Source organism: Python bivittatus, unplaced genomic scaffold, assembly GCF_059951505.1.
Source record: "Python bivittatus isolate LINGU-HERP-01145 unplaced genomic scaffold, Pbiv_v1 ctg000330_np1212, whole genome shotgun sequence".
In the NCBI taxonomy this organism is placed as follows: domain Eukaryota; kingdom Metazoa; phylum Chordata; class Lepidosauria; order Squamata; family Pythonidae; genus Python; species Python bivittatus.
The window spans coordinates 24,610,585-24,632,596 of record NW_028277058.1 but is presented as its reverse complement, the minus strand read 5'-3'; the positions used below and the strand labels follow the sequence as shown (position 1 = coordinate 24,632,596).

General features: G+C 36.4%; 2 protein-coding genes across 6 annotated transcripts in view; both read left to right on the top strand.

Annotated features, from left to right (window-relative positions):
- The window catches only part of PPP1R12A (protein phosphatase 1 regulatory subunit 12A), a 136,317-nt gene extending 124,421 nt beyond the window's left edge, over positions 1 to 11,896 (top strand). For 2 of the 4 annotated variants that reach the window (XM_025177189.2, XM_007422267.4), the window contains 4 exons: positions 1,757 to 1,804; positions 3,397 to 3,427; positions 4,088 to 4,138; positions 9,778 to 11,896. In XM_025177189.2, coding sequence (XP_025032957.2) covers positions 1,757 to 1,804; positions 3,397 to 3,427; positions 4,088 to 4,119 — 111 coding nt within the window. In that variant the 3' untranslated portion in view covers positions 4,120 to 4,138; positions 9,778 to 11,896. The remainder of the gene's footprint in view (positions 1 to 1,756; positions 1,805 to 3,396; positions 3,428 to 4,087; positions 4,139 to 9,777) is intronic. The other 2 variants (XM_025177186.2, XM_007422266.4) reach the window with 1 other exon arrangement.
- Positions 11,897 to 15,698: 3,802 nt separating this feature from the next.
- The window catches only part of PAWR (pro-apoptotic WT1 regulator), a 69,561-nt gene continuing 63,247 nt past the window's right edge, over positions 15,699 to 22,012 (top strand). Inside the window, exons 1-2 of one of the 2 annotated variants that reach the window (XM_088141847.1) lie at positions 15,699 to 15,969; positions 18,342 to 18,454. The gene's annotated coding sequence lies outside the window, so the exon portion shown is untranslated. Of the gene's footprint in view, positions 15,970 to 18,232; positions 18,455 to 22,012 lie in introns of those variants that run through there. The other variant, XM_088141848.1, reaches the window with a different exon arrangement.

The following is a 22,012-nucleotide window of genomic DNA, read 5'->3' as shown; positions in this document are numbered from 1 at the left end:
CCAAAAGGTTGGGGGCTGCTGTTCTATAGCATACCACACATCTTTCATTCAAAACAAAACAGTATACCATTTTTACTTTATAAGGATGTCTCTGATATTCTAAAATGCTTTAAAATTCACATGGAATGGAGCGGGTAAGCATTAAAGGAAATGTCCGCAGACAAACAGGTGTTAATAGTCACAATACCAGGATACTTATCCTTAACACAATTTGTTCTACCAAGTTCCGTAACGCTACAGTGTGTTCCCTTTTATGACAAGGAAACACTGATCTTATTCTGCATAATTCAGGACATGTTTCATGAATATATCATAGTTAAGGCTAGCCATAGTTTATCCAAGTTTTTATATAAAGATGAGATTTAAGTTTGTTTACCAAGCACTAAACAATCATTTAGCACTATGTAAAGATGAGGCTTTGAAGCTTCATAGGTACATTTGTTTAGAATAGCAAAATATCTATGAGAAGAAAATTTGTTTACATATATATTATATGTTGTAGCAGTGCAGTCTTTTCTAATCCCCAGAGCAAATATAGGGTTTATCTTAGTGGACTCCAAGTGTCATGATGTTAAAATACAAGATTTGTGCATATAATTCTTGTTCTGGAGTGCAGCACTTATGAGAATAGCATACATTTCTACATTCATAAGCAAACATTGGCCCTTGGATGGGGAGGTAGAAGTACATAGTTGCTAGTGCACTGAACCTCTCCTTGTACTTTCAGCAGAAGCAGTTATGCTTGTTCATGAGCAGCAGTTAATGCTGATATGTGATGCCTGTGTGGCTTTACCATCTAGTATTACCATATTCCTAAGAACAAGTTCAGGGGATTATAAATGTTTACTGTGGGAGTTCTGTCATTGCTGATTGCACTGACTGCTAATTCAGGTGAAAAGGGACCTGAACATGAATATATCTTCATTAAGAGTTTTAAGTAAAGGCACACCCTAACATTTTAGGCAGAATCCTGGAGCTTTGATTTGATTGGTTAAGTAGAGCGCATGGTATGCTACTGAGTTTTCTGACATTAATGGTACATATCCAAACAGTTTTGTCCAGTTAAAGGATGGAGACAGTAAATTATACCAGTTTCTAAACTAACTGCACTTGATTATTCTCAATATCACACAGAATTATATTGTGACCCTCTAGGGATACTTCAATGCAGGTAATATATATATTTAATCTGAGTAAAAATAAGCAACAGTTACTTATGAAATATTGACATGTAATATAAAAATCATAGAATTGTACAGTTGGAAGGGACCACAAGGATCATGTAGTCGAACCTTCTGCAGTGTGCAAGAAAATCAAATAAACTGTCCATGAGAGGTGACTTACCAGCCTCTTAAAAACCTTCAGAGATGGAGAACCCACAAGCTTCAATAGGTCAATTCTTTCACTCTTACAACTTACCATTAGGAAGTTTTCCTTACATTTAAACAGAATCTAGATAGCTTCAGTTTATACCTGTTATTGTGGCCATAAAAAATGTCTATATTTCCATTTCTTTTGTGGCCATAGAAAATAATTTTTGAACATTTTGTTGAGTAAGACTACCTAAATTTCTGACACCTACAGCATAGGCTTTTCATCTTTCACTTTTTTCTGAAAAAGCATAATGTTGGTTATTGAGGCTACATTCTTGGAACTTTATAGTCAGTAGGAAATGTCCACCAGGAATTCTATGCTACCATGCTACTGATCACAAAAAGTTTAACAATAATAGCATGCAATCACTTATGTATTTCAGAGACAGGAAAGATTTGCTGATAGATCTCTGCTAGAAATGGAAAAAAGGGTAGGTTTTTTTCATTTTCATTTTACTCTTTATTGTTGCTATAATTTAAATGTTATAAAATAATAATCTGAATTGGAAAAGAGTAGGGATGTGCAAAATGCTCCATGCATGAACATACACTGAGCAGCTGCTTTTGGATGTTCTATGCCTGAACTGAAACATGCAGTTTTAGGTGTTTTGGTCCATGCATGTTTCCCAATCAGAAGCAGTTCATGGAAGGGAATGAAAAGTCCAAGCAGCGGTGCTGAGATGGCTGAGAGGAGATTCACCCTAGGACCCTATCCAAATTTCATTTTGTCTGAAACCCCGAACAGTTCATTTCTCCTGAACCATGAACTGACCTGAAAGATGTTAGGAGAACATCTGGAACATGGTGATTTGTTCCAAGCTCAGAACAGTTTTTTTCTGTTTTGGACACACCCCTAGAAAACAGTATGATTTTAAACAGCTATCATAACTAGATAATTATGGGATGGTATTAGTTAGGAATTTCTTGTATTTCAGAATTCTAAAAGTCTAGTTTTTTAGAAATTTTGTGAACAATATTTCTTTCCCAGTGAAGTAGGGAAATTATTAAATTATTAAATATTATTTTAATTAATTAATAATTAAATTAATATTTATAATTTATAATTAATAATTAAATGTTAATTACAGAATGCTTAAATATCTTGAACATGGTTTGGTGTAGGATTTCCATTTATAGTTCTCAAGTGTATTTGTATTCTACAGACTGTATAAGCAATTGCTTATACTAGGGTAAAATTCAATGTGAATAATAGTGATTTTGCCCAGCTCACATTCAATAGGTCTCATTAAGCAATTGCTATCAGCATATGTAGAACTACACTATGGTCATAATTAGGAGACAGTTAAGGGAAGTTCTCAATGATATCTACATACAAAGATGTCACAGTCACCATCATGATTTATAAAATTACAGTGGGTTAGACCAGGGATTTTAAAACTCTGGAACCTGGTAGTTTTTTTAAAAAAAAATTCAGGACCCATGATCAAGAGGCAAAGATCTAGTGATAGGAAACTGGCAATAAAACAAAGCTTATTCTTGTGGTAATTTCTTTATTCAAATGTATATATTAAAATTATTTCATATTTTTCCCTTAATCTCTCATGGAAACCATTAAGTTCTCTTAGAATCCAGTTGACAAAACCCTGGATTAGATAATAGCAGTATAGAACCTTTTAAAGAAATTACTACCAGCCCAGGGCACAAGAGTCCATATACCTGGCTGATAGTGTAACTTTTAGCCTACAAACATTCTCGAATATGTTCTCCATTTATACTTCAGGAGATACACAATATGTATTAATATTGAAAATAGTATAAGCCTTCTAAATTTGCAGCTTTTTTCAGGCTTATGCCAATTAACTCACAGTTACTTAACTGATCACTGCTACACGTGAACATATTTTTTAGAAACTCATTTTTTACCAGCTAGTTAAGTAACCAGCGAGTTTAGAAACCAATAGTAGTGGGTTATTACTCTATTACATTCTAAAACTGGGGAAAATATGCCAGGGAATTCACTTAACTATGATTAAACTAAATTCAAATGATTTGTATCTGAAAGGTGACCGACAAGAGTCAGTATCTACGGGGCGGTATGATCTAACCAGAGTTTTACACATTCAGCTGATGCTGCTTGTTTTGCATAACACTGTTGAATGCAGATGTTAATGTACACTTTGCAGTAATTGCTTTTCTCTTTCACATTTGAAAATAATTGAATGATGAACACAGGATTTAGCAGCTGCTTTTTAACTGGACTCACGGCATTGTCAGGCTATCAACCATAATTTGAGCTATAAAAGTTTTTGACCCTTTATATGAATTGTAACAGAATATGTCAAGGACCCACATGCAGTATTACTATTTCTTGGATACACTAAAGTGTGCAAACTAACATTTGCTTGTCTGTGATAGCTTATGCCTTGTGCTTCCTTTAACTGAGTTCTTACCTCTATTGTATGTTAAACTGTATAAAATAAAATCTAGCTAAAGGAGTAATAGTAAGCTTATGTAACAAAATTATTGCCTGTGTATATTTATACAAATAATTGACTGAATTGATAGAATACAACCAACATTTTGTTATGTTTTCTTAGTTTTAAAGTAGAATTATTTTTTTTACACATCACTGGCCTTGCAAATTTCCCCTCACTGTGCTTCTGGTTAATTATGAACTTCTTGGACTGTACTACAATAATATGAGAGCCATCTAACCAAATTATACATTCATTATTTCAAATGCTTCTCTGTAGGAACGAAGAGCTCTAGAAAGGCGAATATCTGAAATGGAAGAAGAACTCAAGGTAAATGTACAACATATACCAAAATAAGTGCTTCAACATGCACATTCTTAAATTCTTTTGATTTTATTTATTTTTTAAGTTTAGCCATATACTATAGTCGTAACTAATGTCAATGCAATCCAATGTAATTTTGCTTTTGTAAAAGATAATGACATATTGTACCACACAAACTCATTTACAGCAATGTGACTTATATGATGCTTGCCCTGTTGTACAGTTCATCCAGATATTCTTGAGCCTTCTGATTGTCATCATGCAAAAATCAGCTTCAGGCCTTTTATCCAACTGAGTATATTTTCTCAAGTATAAGTAAAAGCATTCTTATGCCTTAGTTAAAAAAAAATTACTGATGGTTTGTTTTATTCCTATCGTGAAAAATACAGATTTTCCTGCTCTGAAAGGCAGTTATTATGTTTGGAGTGTTGCCTTGAGACTCTACTAAAATTTCCCATACAAGCCAAAGCTACTAAAAAGGAGGTTTAGTTGTCAGTCATTTTTATTTCTTATTTTGTGGGGGAAAAAATATATTCCAAAAAAACACAACAGAATATTCTGCGTTGCTCTTTCTCTCTCTTGCCCCCAATAGGGGACAAAGAAGCCATATCTCAACTATTTTATATTTATTATTAAACTTATACCCCACTTTTTTGCTCACATAAGTGTTCAATGTAACAAATAACCCATTGAAATTATAATCAATAATATTAGCATCAATTACAGTTAAAAAAGCTTGACTAAAGAGAGCACTTCATAGTTTGAGAGCCACACAGGAGAAAGGACTCTTCCCCAACCAGACAGCTGAACCTCTTACGGCAGGATATCTTTGAAAGAGTCTCTTCCTTTAAGTGAGATACTCAGATAATCAGACCCTAAGCTGTTCAGGTTTTTAAATGACAATACCATTACCATAAATTGTACCCAGTGGGCAGTTGACCGATTCCAGTACCTTGGCTATTTAACTGTCTGACAGATGCAATTTCTGGACACTTTTCAAAGGAAACCCCTCATATAGCATATTGCAGAAACTAAGATGCGTTGTAATCAAGGTGTAGATAACTGTCACCTAGTCTAACTGACTCCGTTGATATATTAGGTATAGTTGGGTAAAGCTGTTCCTTGCCACAGCTTCCAACTAGAAATCCAGTGACAGCTGGGTTTCACTCTAGAAACTGCAAGCCTGTCCTTTTGGGGTAAGTAGAACCCCATCCAAAACAGTTCAGTCCTCAAGTTTCTCCTTAAAAATGACACATCCATCTTGCCTAGATTTACATTCATTTTGTTTTCCCTCATCAACTATTACTGCAGTTAGGCAATGCTTAAGAGTACTGAATGTTTCTTTGAAGTTATAGGGTAAGAAGCAGTAAAGCTGAATGTCTTCAATGACCTTCCCCAGTAGTTTCACTCCCCCAGTGGCTTCATATAAATATTAAAGAGCATAGACAAAATAGAAACCTGTGACCCTGGGTATCAAACAATAGCCCTCCAGCTCTTATTTTCTGGACATATCCTGACAAGAAGGACAAGAACCACTATAAAGCAGTGTCTTAATACCGAGCCCTGCTAGGCAGCACAAAGGGTACCATGTCTATGGTATTGAAAGCTGCTGAGAATTTGTCCTCCCCTGCCACTCCATTTAGTTTTCAGTGTGGATCATCCACCAAGGTGATCATAGTATTCTCAGTATCATATCCCAGATGAAGTCCTGATTAAAAAAAAGATTGAACTTTAATGAAAGATTCTCTGGGTCATGGGAGGTTTTTTCAGTAGAGATCATATAATTGGGTTCTTTAAGCAGATGGGAACACATCTATACTTAAGAATACATTCAGCACTTTGTTTAACGATGTGTCAGTCCATTCTGGCCAATTTAATCAGACATAAGGAGCAAGAATCAAGCAGATGGCAGATCTTCATTTTTTTCATATACCCTGTTCACATTTTCCAAGTCTACAAGCTGAAAAGAATCTATATGAAGAGGACATGTGGTTGACAAGGTTACCTTCCTATGATTGCCCCAACACTGCATTCAAAATTGTTGACAGCATGCCTTTTATTGTTTTGGCTCTCCCTACCCAATCTCTTCATGAAAGAGATGTTTACCATTCTGTGAAAGCACAGTGGAACAAGAAAAATAAGCCCTTTTCACTGCATCCACTGCCACAGAGAAGGATTATAAAGACTCCACTCTGTATTTGACCTGATCCATCCCAAGGGTTCTTCCACAGCCCTCAACTTATCTCTTTCTCAGCTCTCTGATAAACCATGGTGCCAAATTAGCTGGCTTGAGTGAAGAGGATGCATAGGAATGATGATATAAACCACTTGATATTTCCATGTTCCATAGATCAGCCAAGATTTCAACAATATTGTGGATAGATGAGGTGGGAGAATATTCAGGAAGCTTCTGAATCCATTAGGCACCTGGGTTGGACCATTTAACTTGCTTCCATCCCTGCAGTCCTCAGTCTAAAATTTTTCAAAGAGTGATCTGACCTTGACAGTGCAGTTACAAAGTTACAGTATGTGTCCTACTTCATGTGTGGACCATTTTGGACAGGCCCATGTTTGTAATAGTGGGCATGAAATCCTGAGCTGCTCCTGAGTCAGAAACCTCACATGGAAATTGGAATTTCTCCAGGAAAAGAAGTCTATCATAATCCACTGCCACATAAGAACTAACCCTGGCTACCTCAGAAACAGAGCATCTTGCAACAGGTTGGATAGTACACCAATACTGTTCCAGCTATACATGAAACAACGAACTGAACGTTAATACACTGTCACATGAATTTTTGATGAACAAAATAGAATTTTTATAAACTCTGGCCCCACCAATTCCTCACTCTCGAGCCCTAGCTTTCTGCATCACAGATTAGACCGAAATAACTCCCTAATTCCCCCTTTTCCACCCCCAGCCAGGTCTCCATAATAAATGCCAGGTCAGTATTTTCCTTGAGGATTAAATTCTGGATAATATATGTTTTACTAGAAACTACACCAGCATTAAGCATCAAGACATTTAGGTTGAGGGCTCTTCTTCGTGTCACCTGGATTTCTTTAGTTAGACTGCAATCTGAAAAGAAAGAATACCAACCAGTGATCTGCCCTTCTTTCCCAATAACAGCCATATTGCAGACTCCCACCAAATCTCCCTGCCAGTTACTCCATCAATATTTACTAAAAACCTGGTGGTTCTCCCAGGCCTTGGCTTAGGACATTAGCTGAGTGCCTTTGGATTAGTTTTTTTGCTGTTTGGTTCTTTGGGTTTTGTGTCCAATCGGTTGCCTCCTTTTTTCTTGATATATATATATATAGAGTCACTATGGAGTTGGTGGCCTCAAAATTGAAATAATAATAAAAATCATCTCTGGCCATGCTCTGTTCCCCACTTTCCCCCATCTCCCTAACACATCTCATAACATCCAATAAAATCAGCAAAATGTAATGATTCTCTTCCAACGCTCATATATAAAAAACAATATATGAATGCATGTCTCTCAAAACTCAGCAGTAATTGTATTGTCTTTCAGTTTATCCCAAACAACGTTAAACTCTGTATCACAAAAAAATAAAAATCTGAATTACTGTTTCATGTATTTGAATGTCCCTTGGGGCATAATCTTCCCCAATGAGCTTTCAGAATAAAAGATGGAATTTAGTATTAATAAGACAAATTCAGAAAAATAATTTAAGTTGTATTAAATTTAAGAAAAAACAAAATACAATATTTCTGCAGCAAATCTAGCATATATAAAGGAGGTCCTTTACACAGCTCCATCTTGTGAGTCAGTTATGACCTTTTCTGGAGCTGGAGGTCAAGCTAATGTTTTGGTGATCTTTCATTTGAATTACTACATTGGGACTGCCCTCAGTATTGCTCTTGAAAATCACTTGGAACTTCAGTTGGTGCAGAATGCAGCAAGTTGGGCAGTTAAGGATGTTAATTAGTTCACCCATGTAACATCACTGCTGCAAGAGTTATGATCGGTACCCATTTGCTTCTGGGTACAATTCAAGGTGCTGACTGTCACCTTTTAAAACTTTTTGGCTTAGGACCAGGTTATCTTGAGGATCACCTACTCCCAATCATTACTGCCTATTTACTATGATCTGGAAGAGACAGATCTCCCTAGGTTTCATCTCTTAAGGAATTCATATGCAGAGTCCACAGAACAGGGCCTTCTCAGTTTCCGCTCCCCTATTTCAGAACAGTATTCTCCAGAGATTAGATTGGCCCCCACACTCAAAGTTGTGGCATGCCTTCAGGACTTGCTTTGTTTTTTTGCAGACATCTCTGCAAAAACATGTCTGTATCTCAGTTGTTGCTAATAGTATTTGGGGTTTTACTTTTATGCATTGCTTTGAATCTGATTGTTGCATTGGGCATTGCTCAAAGTCTACCATGAGTGGAATAGCCAATAAGCCCAATAAGGGAGAAAAATGTAGTTAAAAAACCAGTGATCTAACATTTTACTCTACTAAATAAGAATTATTATCCACAAAACAGAGTGTGTCAGTTTGGAGTAGTGGTTAAGGGATCAGAAACTGAGAGACTGTGAGTTCTAGTTTTACCTTAGGCATAAAGCCAGCTGGGTGACCTTGGGCCAGTTACTTTCTCTCAGTCCTAGGAAGAAGGCAATGGAAAACCACTTCTGAAAATTTTCCAAGAATACTGTAGGGACTTGTCCAGGCAGTCGCCAAGAGTCAACACTGACTTGAAGGCACAAAAAGAAAAGAAAAGAAAAGAAAAAAATCCACAAAGCAACATTCTGCAAAGGAAAAAAATATGCAAGCATATTTTGCAAAGGGAACAGCATAAAGCTTCTGAAATCCAACCTTCTACAAGTAAAACTGCCAGAGCTAATGAGGGATGTTTTATCTTATGCCATCATCTACTGTGATTATTGGTATTCATTAGAACATTATAGCTAGTGCAGATGGGTGTCAATATGGTGCTGGACCTCCAACAGCCCTGCTTGCTTGTAGTTGCTTTGGGAATGCTGTTGCTTACATTGCCCAACTGTTGGTTTTAGGGCTTTCCTGTCATGCAGGCTCTCCTACTATGGTTCCTCTTGCCCTGAAATGTGATGGAGAGGCTATATCTCTTTCTGCAGTGGCCCAGCATCAGACTCTGGGTGGCTGGGTGGGTGGGTTCCTTCTTTCCTTCCATCCATCCATTCATCCTTGCACTACTCATCTCTGAGAAGGCAGAGCCAAAACTGAAGTTCTTAGCCCTTCCTTCTCACCGAAAGAGTAAACTAACTCTGCAAAAGAACAAATAAACTGCCTTCTCACCAAAAGAGCAAAGCTTTTGTCTGGCATGTTTCACAGTACATCCAATTACCCATTTGTTAAGAAACCATAGTTCATGCAGATGGACCTTAAGTTTTAAACTTTTATTAGATGATGTAATATTTCTCTATAAAGATGATATGTTTGCGGAATTTTTGTTTTGTTTTGTTTTGTTTTGTTTTGAGAAGTGGTTTTCCATTGCCGCCTTCTATTATTTCTCTATAAAGATGATTTGTTTCTATCTTCACAACACAGTTCTTCTTTACTCTATGAAGATGATTTGTTTCTGGAAATTTTGTTTTGTCAAATATCACATTCCTATGCTGTATTTTGTTCTTCTCTTATAGATGCTACCAGACCTGAAGGCAGATAACCAGAGGCTAAAGGATGAAAATGGGGCCTTGATCAGAGTGATCAGCAAGCTTTCCAAATAAAATTGTTTACTCAATCGGCAAATCATGGGATTGCACATAATTAGTAACTCCAGTGGACCATAGCATGGAAGTCACTGGATGCCTGGGAAGATTTCTTGGAGACTGTCGTTTTCAGATATTCTGCCAAAAGCCCTCTTACCTGGGTGTGTGTTTTTTAAACCAAGATCATATTTTCATGTGTTAAAGCAGCTGCTGAGAAGACAAAATGACTGAGAAATCTTGTTTACAGCTACTGCATATAAGGAAAGTGTTCAAGGCCTGATAAGCCTCAGATATTTAACCAGTAAGCCTTAGTTGTACATAAACACGTTTAAAAAAAAGCTTTCTGCTATCACAGTTACTTTATTTTGTTGTTTGTCACTGTTTCTGGTTTTTTCCCCCTTGATTTTTTTAAAAAAAATCTAAGTTTGGATTTGTGTGCTCCCTTCTAATTATTCATGTACCAGATTTTTCTTTGTACAGTATTCTCACAGCTTTATATCTACAGAGACACACATCCTTTAGAAATACTACAGTGTAACTAACTAATCCTGTATTTTTCAGCCCCCCACCCCAAAACCAGAGAGGTTTCATGGAACCTTTGCTTTCACGGTTGTGCAATATACATTTATTTCTATGAAAGATGCTTTAAAAAGTCAGTTGAAAATAGATTATTCTAAAATTTCTGTCTCCAGCCTCAATTGGTCACTTTTTTAAAAGAAAAGAAAAAAGGACTGTACTGCAAAATATTAGATTCTGTAACCTTCACATTAATTTTAGTAGGTACTGAGTGATGCTGTATATATTAATGTATGTTGTTTGGATTTTTCAGGCCCACATAATAAGCTTGAATAAAAATTCCCCATTTGCAAATACAGTAAATTAGGCTGCTCCAAAGTAAGTGTTTAACAACATCCATTCATTTTTATGATTTAAAGTTTAGAAAGATGAGTTATGGAGCCACTCTTCAAAATATGTCTAATTACAAAAAGCCCTTTCTTTTCCAATTTTCATTTGAATAGTGTTCACCTTAATAAAACTTAAATAGAGCATCTTCATTACATTTCACATATCTGTATTTGAGTACTCTCCAAACCTGCTGTGCTAGTCAAAGTAAACTTTAAAGGCATTTGAAAGCCCAGCCTTTTACTTTATACATGCACTGCTGTTGCCATGTGAAGGGGAACCTCAGTTTATACCATCATCATGTTAGATCATTTTATACATTTCAGTGGCCTTCTAAAAAGTACTCCAGTGAAGATAGCTTTTGTTAGAAAAGAAACTGCTTTTATATGTTCACTAAAACTATTAAATACAACCGTCTTACTGGCCTACAGACTAATGCCTAAAAATCACTGAACAGTTCCACCACTAAAATAAATTGTACATTGTAAAGCTTGTAGTAGCTATTGTATTATTGATTGTATACTATATTAAATGTGAATTTGTACCCCTTCATTTTAAAAGGTCATTGTGTTCTACTGCCTACTTCTTGGGGAACTGCTTCATTTTGGGGTTGGAAAGAAGAAGGATCAGGTGGACCCAAGTCCCCTTCGTGTGTTGGGGAGTGGTGAGGGTGGGAAGGGAGATTTTTTGAAGATGTTGTAATATTTTGCTCTTACTACCAAGCTCAGGATTCTTGATTCTAAAGGTACAGTACAAGGATAGTTCTGGGGTATCTTGTTACAGGTTAGGTCTTTATAACTTTAAAGATGGACATGCTCTTTCATGCTCTTAAGCTAATACAAACCAAGCAGAGAATTGTTCCATCTGGGCAACTGCGACACACTGAGAAATGTTGTGGATTGGTTGGGCATACTGTGGATTATATTTGGTAATGTTTTGGATGCCTGTGAATGATTAAATATGTCTCTAATATTTTAGTGTTTTTATATATAGGTTATTTATTCTTTCAAAACTGGCTACTGTGTTGCATTGATTTTATTGGTAGTATTGAGCAGACCTTGCATCTGCATGAAACTATTTGCAAAACCCACTATTTTGCAAAAAAAAAAATGTATTTTGACATATACAAATAAAATGAATAAAATTATTTCAAATGTGTGAATTTTAATGAAAATACATTTGAAAGATGTGAGTTTAATATTATTTAGTATTATAATGCCAATTATTGGTGGCCATTTTTTTCATTGTTTCACTTTTCAGAGATTGTAATCAAATTATGTTTATTTGAACATCTGTAAATGTGTCAGTAAAATGCCATTTCTATGCAATCTGTAACAATTGAAGAAAGGGTTTACAGTACAGAATTTTACATAATTCTATCTGCAGGCAGAAGCTACATGGGAACCAGTTTCTATGTTTTCTAATGGTAGAAAATGTATAGTCCTACATGGTTACGTAATTGGATTCTTCTGTAGTTGAGCATATCAGAAGTTTTATATAGATTATTTTAATCTACACTAAGCACCCTTCCTATTCCAACAGAACAGTGGAAGCCTAATACATAATTATATCAGGTTTCTCAGTGGAAGTAATAGTTCGTTATTTCTCCTTAAATAAAAAAAATAATTTATGAAGTGTAGTCATTTTTTTCCCAAGTGGATAGCAGACAGTAACCTTTTCATGCAGTTCACTAATAATATTAAAACAGCTGGGATGGCATAGAAGAAAAAGCTTGTACGTTGAAGAGCAATAGCAGGGAAATCAATTTCATAATCATTTCAACAGGAAAAAAAGTTTTCTTAATATATCAGCTGAAAGGAATGGAATATTTCAGTGAAGCAGTAGTGGATAAGAAGTCTCATATAATGTGCTGTGGGAATGTTATGCTGGGCAATATGCCTGCTGATAAATGTACTCAGAACACAAGGTCAGAAACTTTGCTTTGGAGGAAAGTTGCCCTTATTGGGGGGAAAAGTCACAGTTGTGAGTACTGTATAATTTAAAACTAATCTCGCAGCACATGTGGCATGCAGTAAACAAATTGTCCTTCTAAAAACACTAAAGCTGCAGAGTGGGCTTTTTTTAATTAAGTAAAACTCAAAGCATTTTTGTTTTAAAGAACAAAGCAAAAACAAAAAATCCTTTCTGAGTTTTTTTTTCCAGAATAGAAAGTTAATTCATGTAATAATGAGCAAACATCTTTTTTAGTGTTACTACTGAATTGTTTTTTCTATGAACTGTGTGCATTCATATATTACCAGACTTGCTGAGTTGAGAGTAAAAAAGCATTAAAGTAAGGTAATACTAGCAAAATGTAAACATGTCTGCTGTTCAGATACAGTTTTCAGACATGAAAGTTCAACATGATTTGGAAACTTCATTGATGTATTCATGTTTCTGTTGTGTAGGTAAGTATATGTGAAGAATAGACTAGCACTGCATTTTTGAATTGATTTTCTTTCCTGGCTCTAGGTTTAGTTAAAATAATGCTATAAATGCTATACTGCCTGCTTAAAATGCACAAAACAAATACATTGCCAAATTCCTTTTGCCTCAGTCCTATTTAAAAAATTACCAGTTTGACAGGATAACAAATGAGTGCCATTACTTGAAACATAAACAGTTGTGCTAATATTGTGCCTAATAGGAATTAATACTGCATAGAACAAAATGTATTTGATAATCTATTGAATATCATTTAAATGCCTCCTGGCACTGCAGCTCTTCTCATAGCAAAGAGAGTGGTAAAATAATGTTTCTTCTCTATCGCGTAGCTGGCATTTACAAATTGTTGGTATCCTTTTGTAATTTTGCCTGCATTGAATGTTTATGCAACACCTGTGGGAGATAAATTTCATCTTCTGATACCCCAAACTTTTTAAATCCTCTTAAATAAATGAGCCCAATCTAAACTGAGTCATTGGCCTGACATCTTGATCTGGCTCAAAAGCAGTTTTGCCTACTTTAACTAAATGGGTGTGTTATAAGCCCTCTTTAGCCAAGCAAAGAAGAAAGCTGTAGTCAGACATTCATGGACTAAGCAGAATAAGCCTGACTTTGCCTTTAATAATTTGCTATATACCCTATGATTATATGCATTTCTTTAAAATGAACCACTCCTTGAGTGACACACAGTTCCCTCCATCTCTTCTGAGTATATGATTCTGAAATAATGGATCATACCCCGCCAAAACTGGGTTCTTTCTCTGCTTTAAATGCTAAAACACATTGGAAAACAATCTTTTTTTTTCCTTAAGTAAATGATGAGTTCTAAAAGGACAGGACTATTTATCATTAAAGGTATATGAATGAATAGAAGTTGGATGCTTGTAGAAGAATTTGAACATCCCATACTTTAGCCTTTGATACATCTGTGTTCCTGCACTTCATACAAGTAAATTAAATTGCTGCTGCTGCTACTGCTACTAACACTCGCTTCAGTAACGTCAAATTGTGGCAGAGAAAGGTATTCTAAATTGTGACAGCAGGTGGCATGCATGAACTTTCTTTTCAAAAAGTAGTTTTAGATCACTAGAGAAGGACCTTTCCAACCATAAAGCAAATATATGTATTTATGCTGTATCAAAATAGTTTTTCTCAAAAGCAACCTTTCATTTTTACAACATTTTAGGCCAAAATAATATGTTCTGAAATTTAGCATGTTTTCAAACTTTCAAAAGAGCTGCAATCATCAGTGATAAATAGTGCAGCCTTTTTGCTCTATTAGGACTACATTTTCCAGAATTGCCAGTTGACCTGGCTTCTGTTTCACTTGCTGTCTCCAGTAGTGTTTCAGCTTGTGTATGTTACACTCTCCATCTCGGTCTATTTTTGTGTTTAATGACACAGGCCTATTGGCTAGAGAAATTTAGGTCTCTGTAAACCCACTGTTTTGAAGTATCAGAACATTTTTGTTTTTTCCAGAATAGCACAGCGTTTCACATTCTCAGCCTTATGGCCTAATTCCACATTACATGAAAATATGTCTTCCCAGAAACCAGAAGTTGTGCCTTTTTTTAGGAAAAATCATTGTTGGAGCTGTTGAGAAAAGGACCTATGTACTCCCGTCCCTGCTCTCCTTTCTCCACATCAAATTATCTGCAAACCATTTCCTTTCAAACATGTTTGAAATATGGGATAAAGTGAGTAGAAAGAACTGAGAATATAGAGAAACTGGCAAAGAAAAGAATATATCCCATTCCCCTCAACTCTATATTCTCCTTCACCTTTACTTTAAGCATGCACCTAATTATTGTTCATTTATTTTAACAAATATGAAAGCAACTTGTAGCTCATGGTCTTTCTGTATCACATGCGTGCCTGCCCAGAGCAAAAATCCTTCTAGTGCTGCACAGACTTTCTTGGTAGGAAGTTACATACTCCGGTGCATGCTCTTGGCTATGATTTCACTCACTGCCTCAGTTCACACTGCCATTACAGCAACAATATGTGGATGCGGGTATTTGTGTTACTGTTCTCAACAACAGTGAAGACGTGTATGTGATTTCCTCCCGCCCCATGAAAGCATGACTGCCTGATTCTTGGTAGTGAACTTAAAAAGATCCAGAGCAGTGGCACCTGCATGGGGATCAAAGGGCGGGGAGTCAAACGGGCGGAAGCAGTGCTGTGACATGAGCCTTGCTCCTTTTCTCTGCGCACTGCAACATGCCATGGACAACTAAAAGGGGTGAAGCTCGCAGCACCGTGCCATGAGGTGGTTTTCCTGATTCTGGCAAAAGCAAGATTCAGCGGACGCCACTTATCCAAAGCCATTCCGCCTGTGACATTGATACCTGCCTTCTACCAACATTGGGCAAGTTAATTGGCATTTTCTTGAACCAGATGAAATGGCAAATTATTTATTATCTGATCCTCCATCAAAAGGTAGTTGCTTAACGAACTCCACATATGGATATGATTCTGTATGGGCTTATTTCATCTCTTAAGTGTAATCTACCTTTCCTTGAACTATCTCCACTGGCTACATATACAATGAGTGTACAACATACAAATAGGTACCACAACAGTGACATTAGAGACCCATTACCTGTAGAAGCGAAGAGGTTTAGTACTAATACATTTTCTCAATTATTTTCTCAGGACTGAAGATCTTGAAGGGGATCACATGAGTCCCAAAGTTCACCACATTCTTCCTATTTTCACTTGACTTACTGACACCATTCTTGAAAGGGAGGGAGGGAAGGCTATTCAAATATTCAGGTATTCTTACTATTTATTTTTTAACACTGATTTGCTATGTACAGATATTTTGTGTGTACAATTATATTTTCAGTTGAATAAAAATATATAACCTCATTTTTATTTTGGGAACTTATACATGTATGTTATGCACTTTTTTTTTAATTGCAGCCCTCTCCCCTAAACCCAGGATTTACAAGACCAACCAATTGCTGCTCAAAGGCATGATGACTTTAGCTCATCACACTTACTATGTTTCTCCAGATCTGGTGTATTGTTCAGCAGCTCACTTTCTTAGCCCCGTTTCTCACAAATGAAAATTCCACCAGTCTGTAACTGTCTATTGAGACTCCCATCGAATAGTTTGTGCCCACAATTTACCACAAATGAAAATCCAGAATGACTTTTAAACCCCTGGTAAGCCATTTGTGGATATTGCCTCTTGGTCTTTATTGTTTATTCTGAATTTTTTGACTTTTGACTACAGTTATTCTTAGAAATCTCGTTTGGGGTTTCTATCTCCTCTGCTTGGTGCTCCAGCAAGTTATATGCCTTGAAAGCTTATCAATCTTATCATAATAATAAACTGGTTCTATAGCCTAATTTGTTTTTTCTCCACCAAAAAGTTGCTATATCAATTAGCTATTCTTTTGTGAAATTTCTTTTTCATCACCTTTCAATTCTCTTGAACAATCTTCCATTCACTGGAGATTTGTAGAAGTTTATGAATACACTGTGGAGTTATTTGTTTTTGCTTCCCATCTATTTTATGGTATATGAGATCCAAGAAGAGATTGCCAATATCAGTTCAGTATTTGGTATACAATACATCCTTTTCATTATTTGGTCCTCTGCTTCTGATGTAGCTTTATCTGACCTTTACAAAGCTAGTTATATGGCCATAATCTTGTACATTCTTGAGGCATTTTCATTTGGATATCAGTTCTGGAGTAGATGCTTCTTTTGGCAGGACAGTGTTGTTATTCTTCTCTATGGCCATCTGACTGATTTCAGTTGAAGTAAGCTTTGATAAGCTTATCCATATGTGTGATGCACAGACACTATGATAAATAGAGGGTTACTTATCTGTAACGGTGGCTGAGTTATCTGTATAGTCACATGACTCTCCCAGTGTTGTCCCAGTGTCTCTCAGTGTCCAGGTACCCAAAAATTTAATCAGAAATCCTGTATTTTCTGATCTGCTGTAACAGTCCAGAGGGGAAATATGGGAACTACATGCAGGAGCCTACAGGTAATCCTCGACTTAACGACCACAATAGGGGTCAGAAAATTCATCGTTAAGTAGTGTGTCATGTGACTGCACCCAATTTTATGACCTTTCTGTGGTGGTCGTTAAGTGAATCATGCAGTTGTTAAGTGAATCACATGGTTACCCATTGATTTTGCTTGTTGGAAGCTGGCTGGGAAAGTCGCAAATGGTGATCACATGACCTCAGAATCCTGCAACAAATACATGCTGGTTGCCAAGTGCCCGAATTTTGTGTGTGTGACTGCAGGGATGCTGCAATCATCATAAGTGTGAGGACTGGTTGTAAGTCATTTTTTTCAACTCCATCGTAACTTCAGTCGCTAAACAAATGGTCATAAGTCGAGGAGTACTTGTGTGCACTAGATGGTGCATATTTTTCCCCCTCTGCAAAGTCCTTCACAACTCTAGATAGCTGCACTGTATAGGTCATTATCTATATGTGTGAGTACACAAATGACGATTTAAACCATTGGTTTTCAAATTGGGTAATACTATGATTCCTTATAATGAAACAAAGAATTTGTGCAACACCCCAGCCACCCAAATAAAATAAATGAATTCATAGGGATTAGGATTGGTCAAGAGATGCATATACCACTTACTTTTAATCATTATAGTCTATATATCAAATAAAAGTGATAAACCTTAAACTTTAATGAATAAACAAAAAACTTTCATATTTAAAACTACATTTTTTCTGGTTTTAACCAGCTTCCTTACTTTTGCACTGCAGCCAGATGACAATGTTCCTGGAGACCCCATTTTTTACAGCAGTTCTGTGCTGTAGGTAGATAAAAGACAAATACAGGCAGTGACTGACTTCAGTATTGATTTCTGAATGAAAAGAGATGGGGAAATATAATTCATTCTTGTGGACAATTATTTTCACTCCCTAAAGTCATAAAAAATAAAATAGTGCTTCCTTTGCCTGGCCTATGGATACTGGGAAAAAACAGCTTCACTGAAACTGCTATTAAAATGCTGCAGTTTGCAAAACACTGGCAGGTGATAAATTGCTTTTGGTGTTGCACTGGAAGAGCTTGTGCTTGTTATAAACCCTTTAAGCCTAGTGCCTGTATTGCAAATCTTTTTCACTACTGTTGCAATTCCCTCTTTGCTTCAGCCTCGCAGCTCCTGCACCACAATTTCTTCTGCAGAGTGAAGGTCATATCAGACTATGAGAAATTTACATAGGAGCTTCATGCCCTCCAGGCATGATTAGTCTTCCTTTTAAAGGTGAGTACAATATTTTAAAACACCAAAACAAATACTTGGTATTCATTTAAACTTGTGGAAATTTCACTTTCTTTTGCATTTTGCATACTTCAATACAGAACTAATAAGCTTGCTCTAGAGCAGGGTTTCTCAACTTAACTTCAGCAACTTTAAGACGTGTGGACTTCAACTCCCAAAATTCCCCAGCCAGCATGCTGGGGAATTGAAGTCCACACATCTTAAAGTTGCCATGATTGAGAAACCCTGCTCTAGAGGAACATCCAGATGCTACCTCCCACCATCCATTATTTTGCAATTATCCCCCTCTCAAACTCAGAGGGATTATAACCAACAATTTGAGAAATATTACTTAAAAAATCACTGCCAGAGTTTTTAAAAAAGTATATTCTTCATCACAAGTTGATCTGATTGGTCACATCTGTAATGCAGCTGAATTCTCCTTTACTTCCCTTTCCTGTCTCAATTTTGTTAATATTTATTCTGTACAAAGTTAATGCTACTGGGCCTTTCTGTGATGATATTCTTCCACCTCTGTGAATTTCTGTCATGACTTTTTCCCAGCAATTTCTTGGCTTACTTTTATGTTGACTGAATTGTATCTGTATGATTAACTCTTCCCCTACTTATTTGTATCCACTACAATTTTTATTTTGCTCTGATGGCTTCATATAGATGTTAACTTCCCCTGTCCCCTGTCGGTAAATGAGCCATTAAGCCACAAATGAATAAAACTGGGACCAATGAAACAGTGTTGATAGATAGTCTTTATTTATGTCATGTTTAGCACAATAGAGATGAAAAGAATCCCTCCCAAGGTGCAATTTAAACTAATGCAATTAGTCTATCTAAAGAAAAAGTTCTTCAATGAGGTTCACAGGCAACATTAAATAGCTAGCACATACAAAGATTTTCCTGTTACATGAAATGATACAGATTACTAAAGGTCTACATCCAACATATACTGCCTGACTTCAGCTTTAGCCTCTCAAGTCAAGGCAGTATATAGTATTTCCACAGATCCAGTTGAAAATATTTGCTTAAGATAGGCCTAAAGCTGCACTTGAAAGGTCACCCTGAAGCCAAACATAAAGATTCACTTGATCCGAAGTTCAAGCGTGAATGGTAAGACAAACCAATAATTAGACTGATTTATGAGGGAGTTATTTGTAATAAGCAAGGAATAGTTGTCTAAAATAAGGGGATCTGTTGTACTGTAACCCTTCCCGTTATATACACAATTAAGTAGTATAATTTAGTCAGAAAGAAGTGGTAATTCAGTAAAAATAAACATTAAGAATGGATTAATCAGGACATTGCATAAATGCCTAAAATGGGACCTGGATTCTGTTCCTTTCAAGTAGGAGATTGGTTGTACATTGTAGAAATGGCACACATATATAATAGGCATAGTTCTAACCTCAGAAACACTCTTTTTTGCTAGTCTCAAGAAATAATACTAAGACAGAGTCTAGGTTCATGTATTATGATAAATTATAATGGAGGTTGCCTCGTTTGAAGTTAGCATGTTATATGAAGCTATCCATTGTAATTAATAAATCAGTTTTCAGAGGGGGAGCTGGGATGTACTAGACTAGTAACAACCATGTATTATATTTTTCTACCTCTTCTCACTTTTCCACAATTGCAAGGTGTAAACAATGGTTAGCTTACAGGACCCAACTTCCCATTTAATACAAAGTGACACCATTTGTATCTTTTTCTTGTTAAAAATACAAGATTACAAATAAGCATCTACCATTAACTATCTTTCAAGTTTCTGTATACATTTTTAGCTTTGTTAAAACATGAGTTTGGCTAAGATCATTTTTATATGTTTGGTTTCATTTTTAGACAATCTTGCTTAAATTGTTAGATTTAATGTCTAAACATTACAAGCGGGACGAAAGGTAGATCTAGCCAAGCTCAATTTAACTGTTCCTTTGCTTACAGCATAATACAAAAATAGGGTTTCAGGAACTTAACATAAAATTAATACAAAAGAGCTAAGTATGAAAGCACCCACAGCAGTTAACTGGAATGGGGTGGGGGTGGAAGAGGTGGAAGAGCTCGTATTTACAAACTTGTAAAAACACGATTCTGATGGAATTGACAATGAGCCAATAACTGTTGGATTGATATTAATATCATGGGCATTTTCATCTTTGAAGCTAGAAGGTGGCAACAGCTGGAATGCTGTGTCTAAGGTTGAGACAATTAAACAAGTTAGAACACAGCTAAATAATAACTCCCTTGCTTGGTACTGATGCAAGCAAATTCTTCTAGAGAGTTCTGTCTTTAAAAAGAATGGTTACAGCTATTCACTGCCAAAGGCAGATTTTTGGGCTACACTAACATTGGCACTAAACAGTGCTATGAGATGCTGACATGTAGCCTGATTGCTTTTAAGGAACATGGGTTCTATTATCCAGAGCAAAATAATTTTCTGCTAAATTAGGAGCAATATAACCCTTAGATGTGGGAGTAACTACTTTTTTACAGAAGATGTTTTGTTATTAAATTTTTCTCAAAACTCACATATGCCACTTACCCCCTTAATGAGTCGGGGCAGTAAGATAAAATAAAAATACGTACTGAAATATTAAAAGCAGGACAGCTACAAAACACAGGCCTAAAAACAGGTTGCTGGTAAACTGGGTCTGTAAATAGTAAGACAATATCTATCTATGACTTGGTGGTGGATAAACATGCAGACCTGCACATATTACTGAGATCCAGTTAGGCAGAAAGGGGTATGTGGCCCCATTGGTGATCTGTTCTGGGTTTCAGGTCCTGCAGAAGCCACAAGACCAAGACTGGAGAAAAGGGGTAGCTATGGCCAATAGCAACACTCCAGCAATGACCAGTAGCACAGTCCCAAAGGTAACTGGTCATTGGTAACTGTTGTGTTTGTATGTGAATGTGGGCCACAGAAACAAGTTTGGCTTGCTGTCAGTGTAGTGACCCTCCTGCTATCCATATCAGCCCTTCAGGAGCTTCTGGATTTCACATCAGGACTGGGTTTGGAATTCATTGGGCAGCCCAAGCTCAGGCCTACCGAATGGCAATAAGAGTGCAAAGCTTATATACTTCCTTACACTTATTGAATCCTCAGATTCCTATCTGGTGGCTTTCTTCAGAGTAACCCAAACTCTTTTAAGGGAAATATGAAGGGATGATTTTAAAAATGGAACAAATAAAGTAATACATAAGATAGTACATTAAAGGACTGGGGTAAATAAGTATGTTTTGAGCTACTCATAATTGGGCTTTAATACTGTACAGAGATTATTAAATGGTATCATACACATCCTAAGGATCCTGAGAGCCAGTTTGGTCTAGTGGTTAAGGCACCAGGCTAGAAAACAGGAGATTGTGAGTTCTAGTCCTGCCTTAGGCATGAAAGCCGGCTGGGTGACTTTGGGCCAGTCACTCTCCCTCAGCCCAATTCACCTCACAGGATTATTGCTGTGGGGCAAACAGGAAGAGGAAGGAGTATTAGGTATGTTTGCTGTCTTGAGTTATTTATAAAAATAATAAAGGCAGGATAAAAAAAAATCT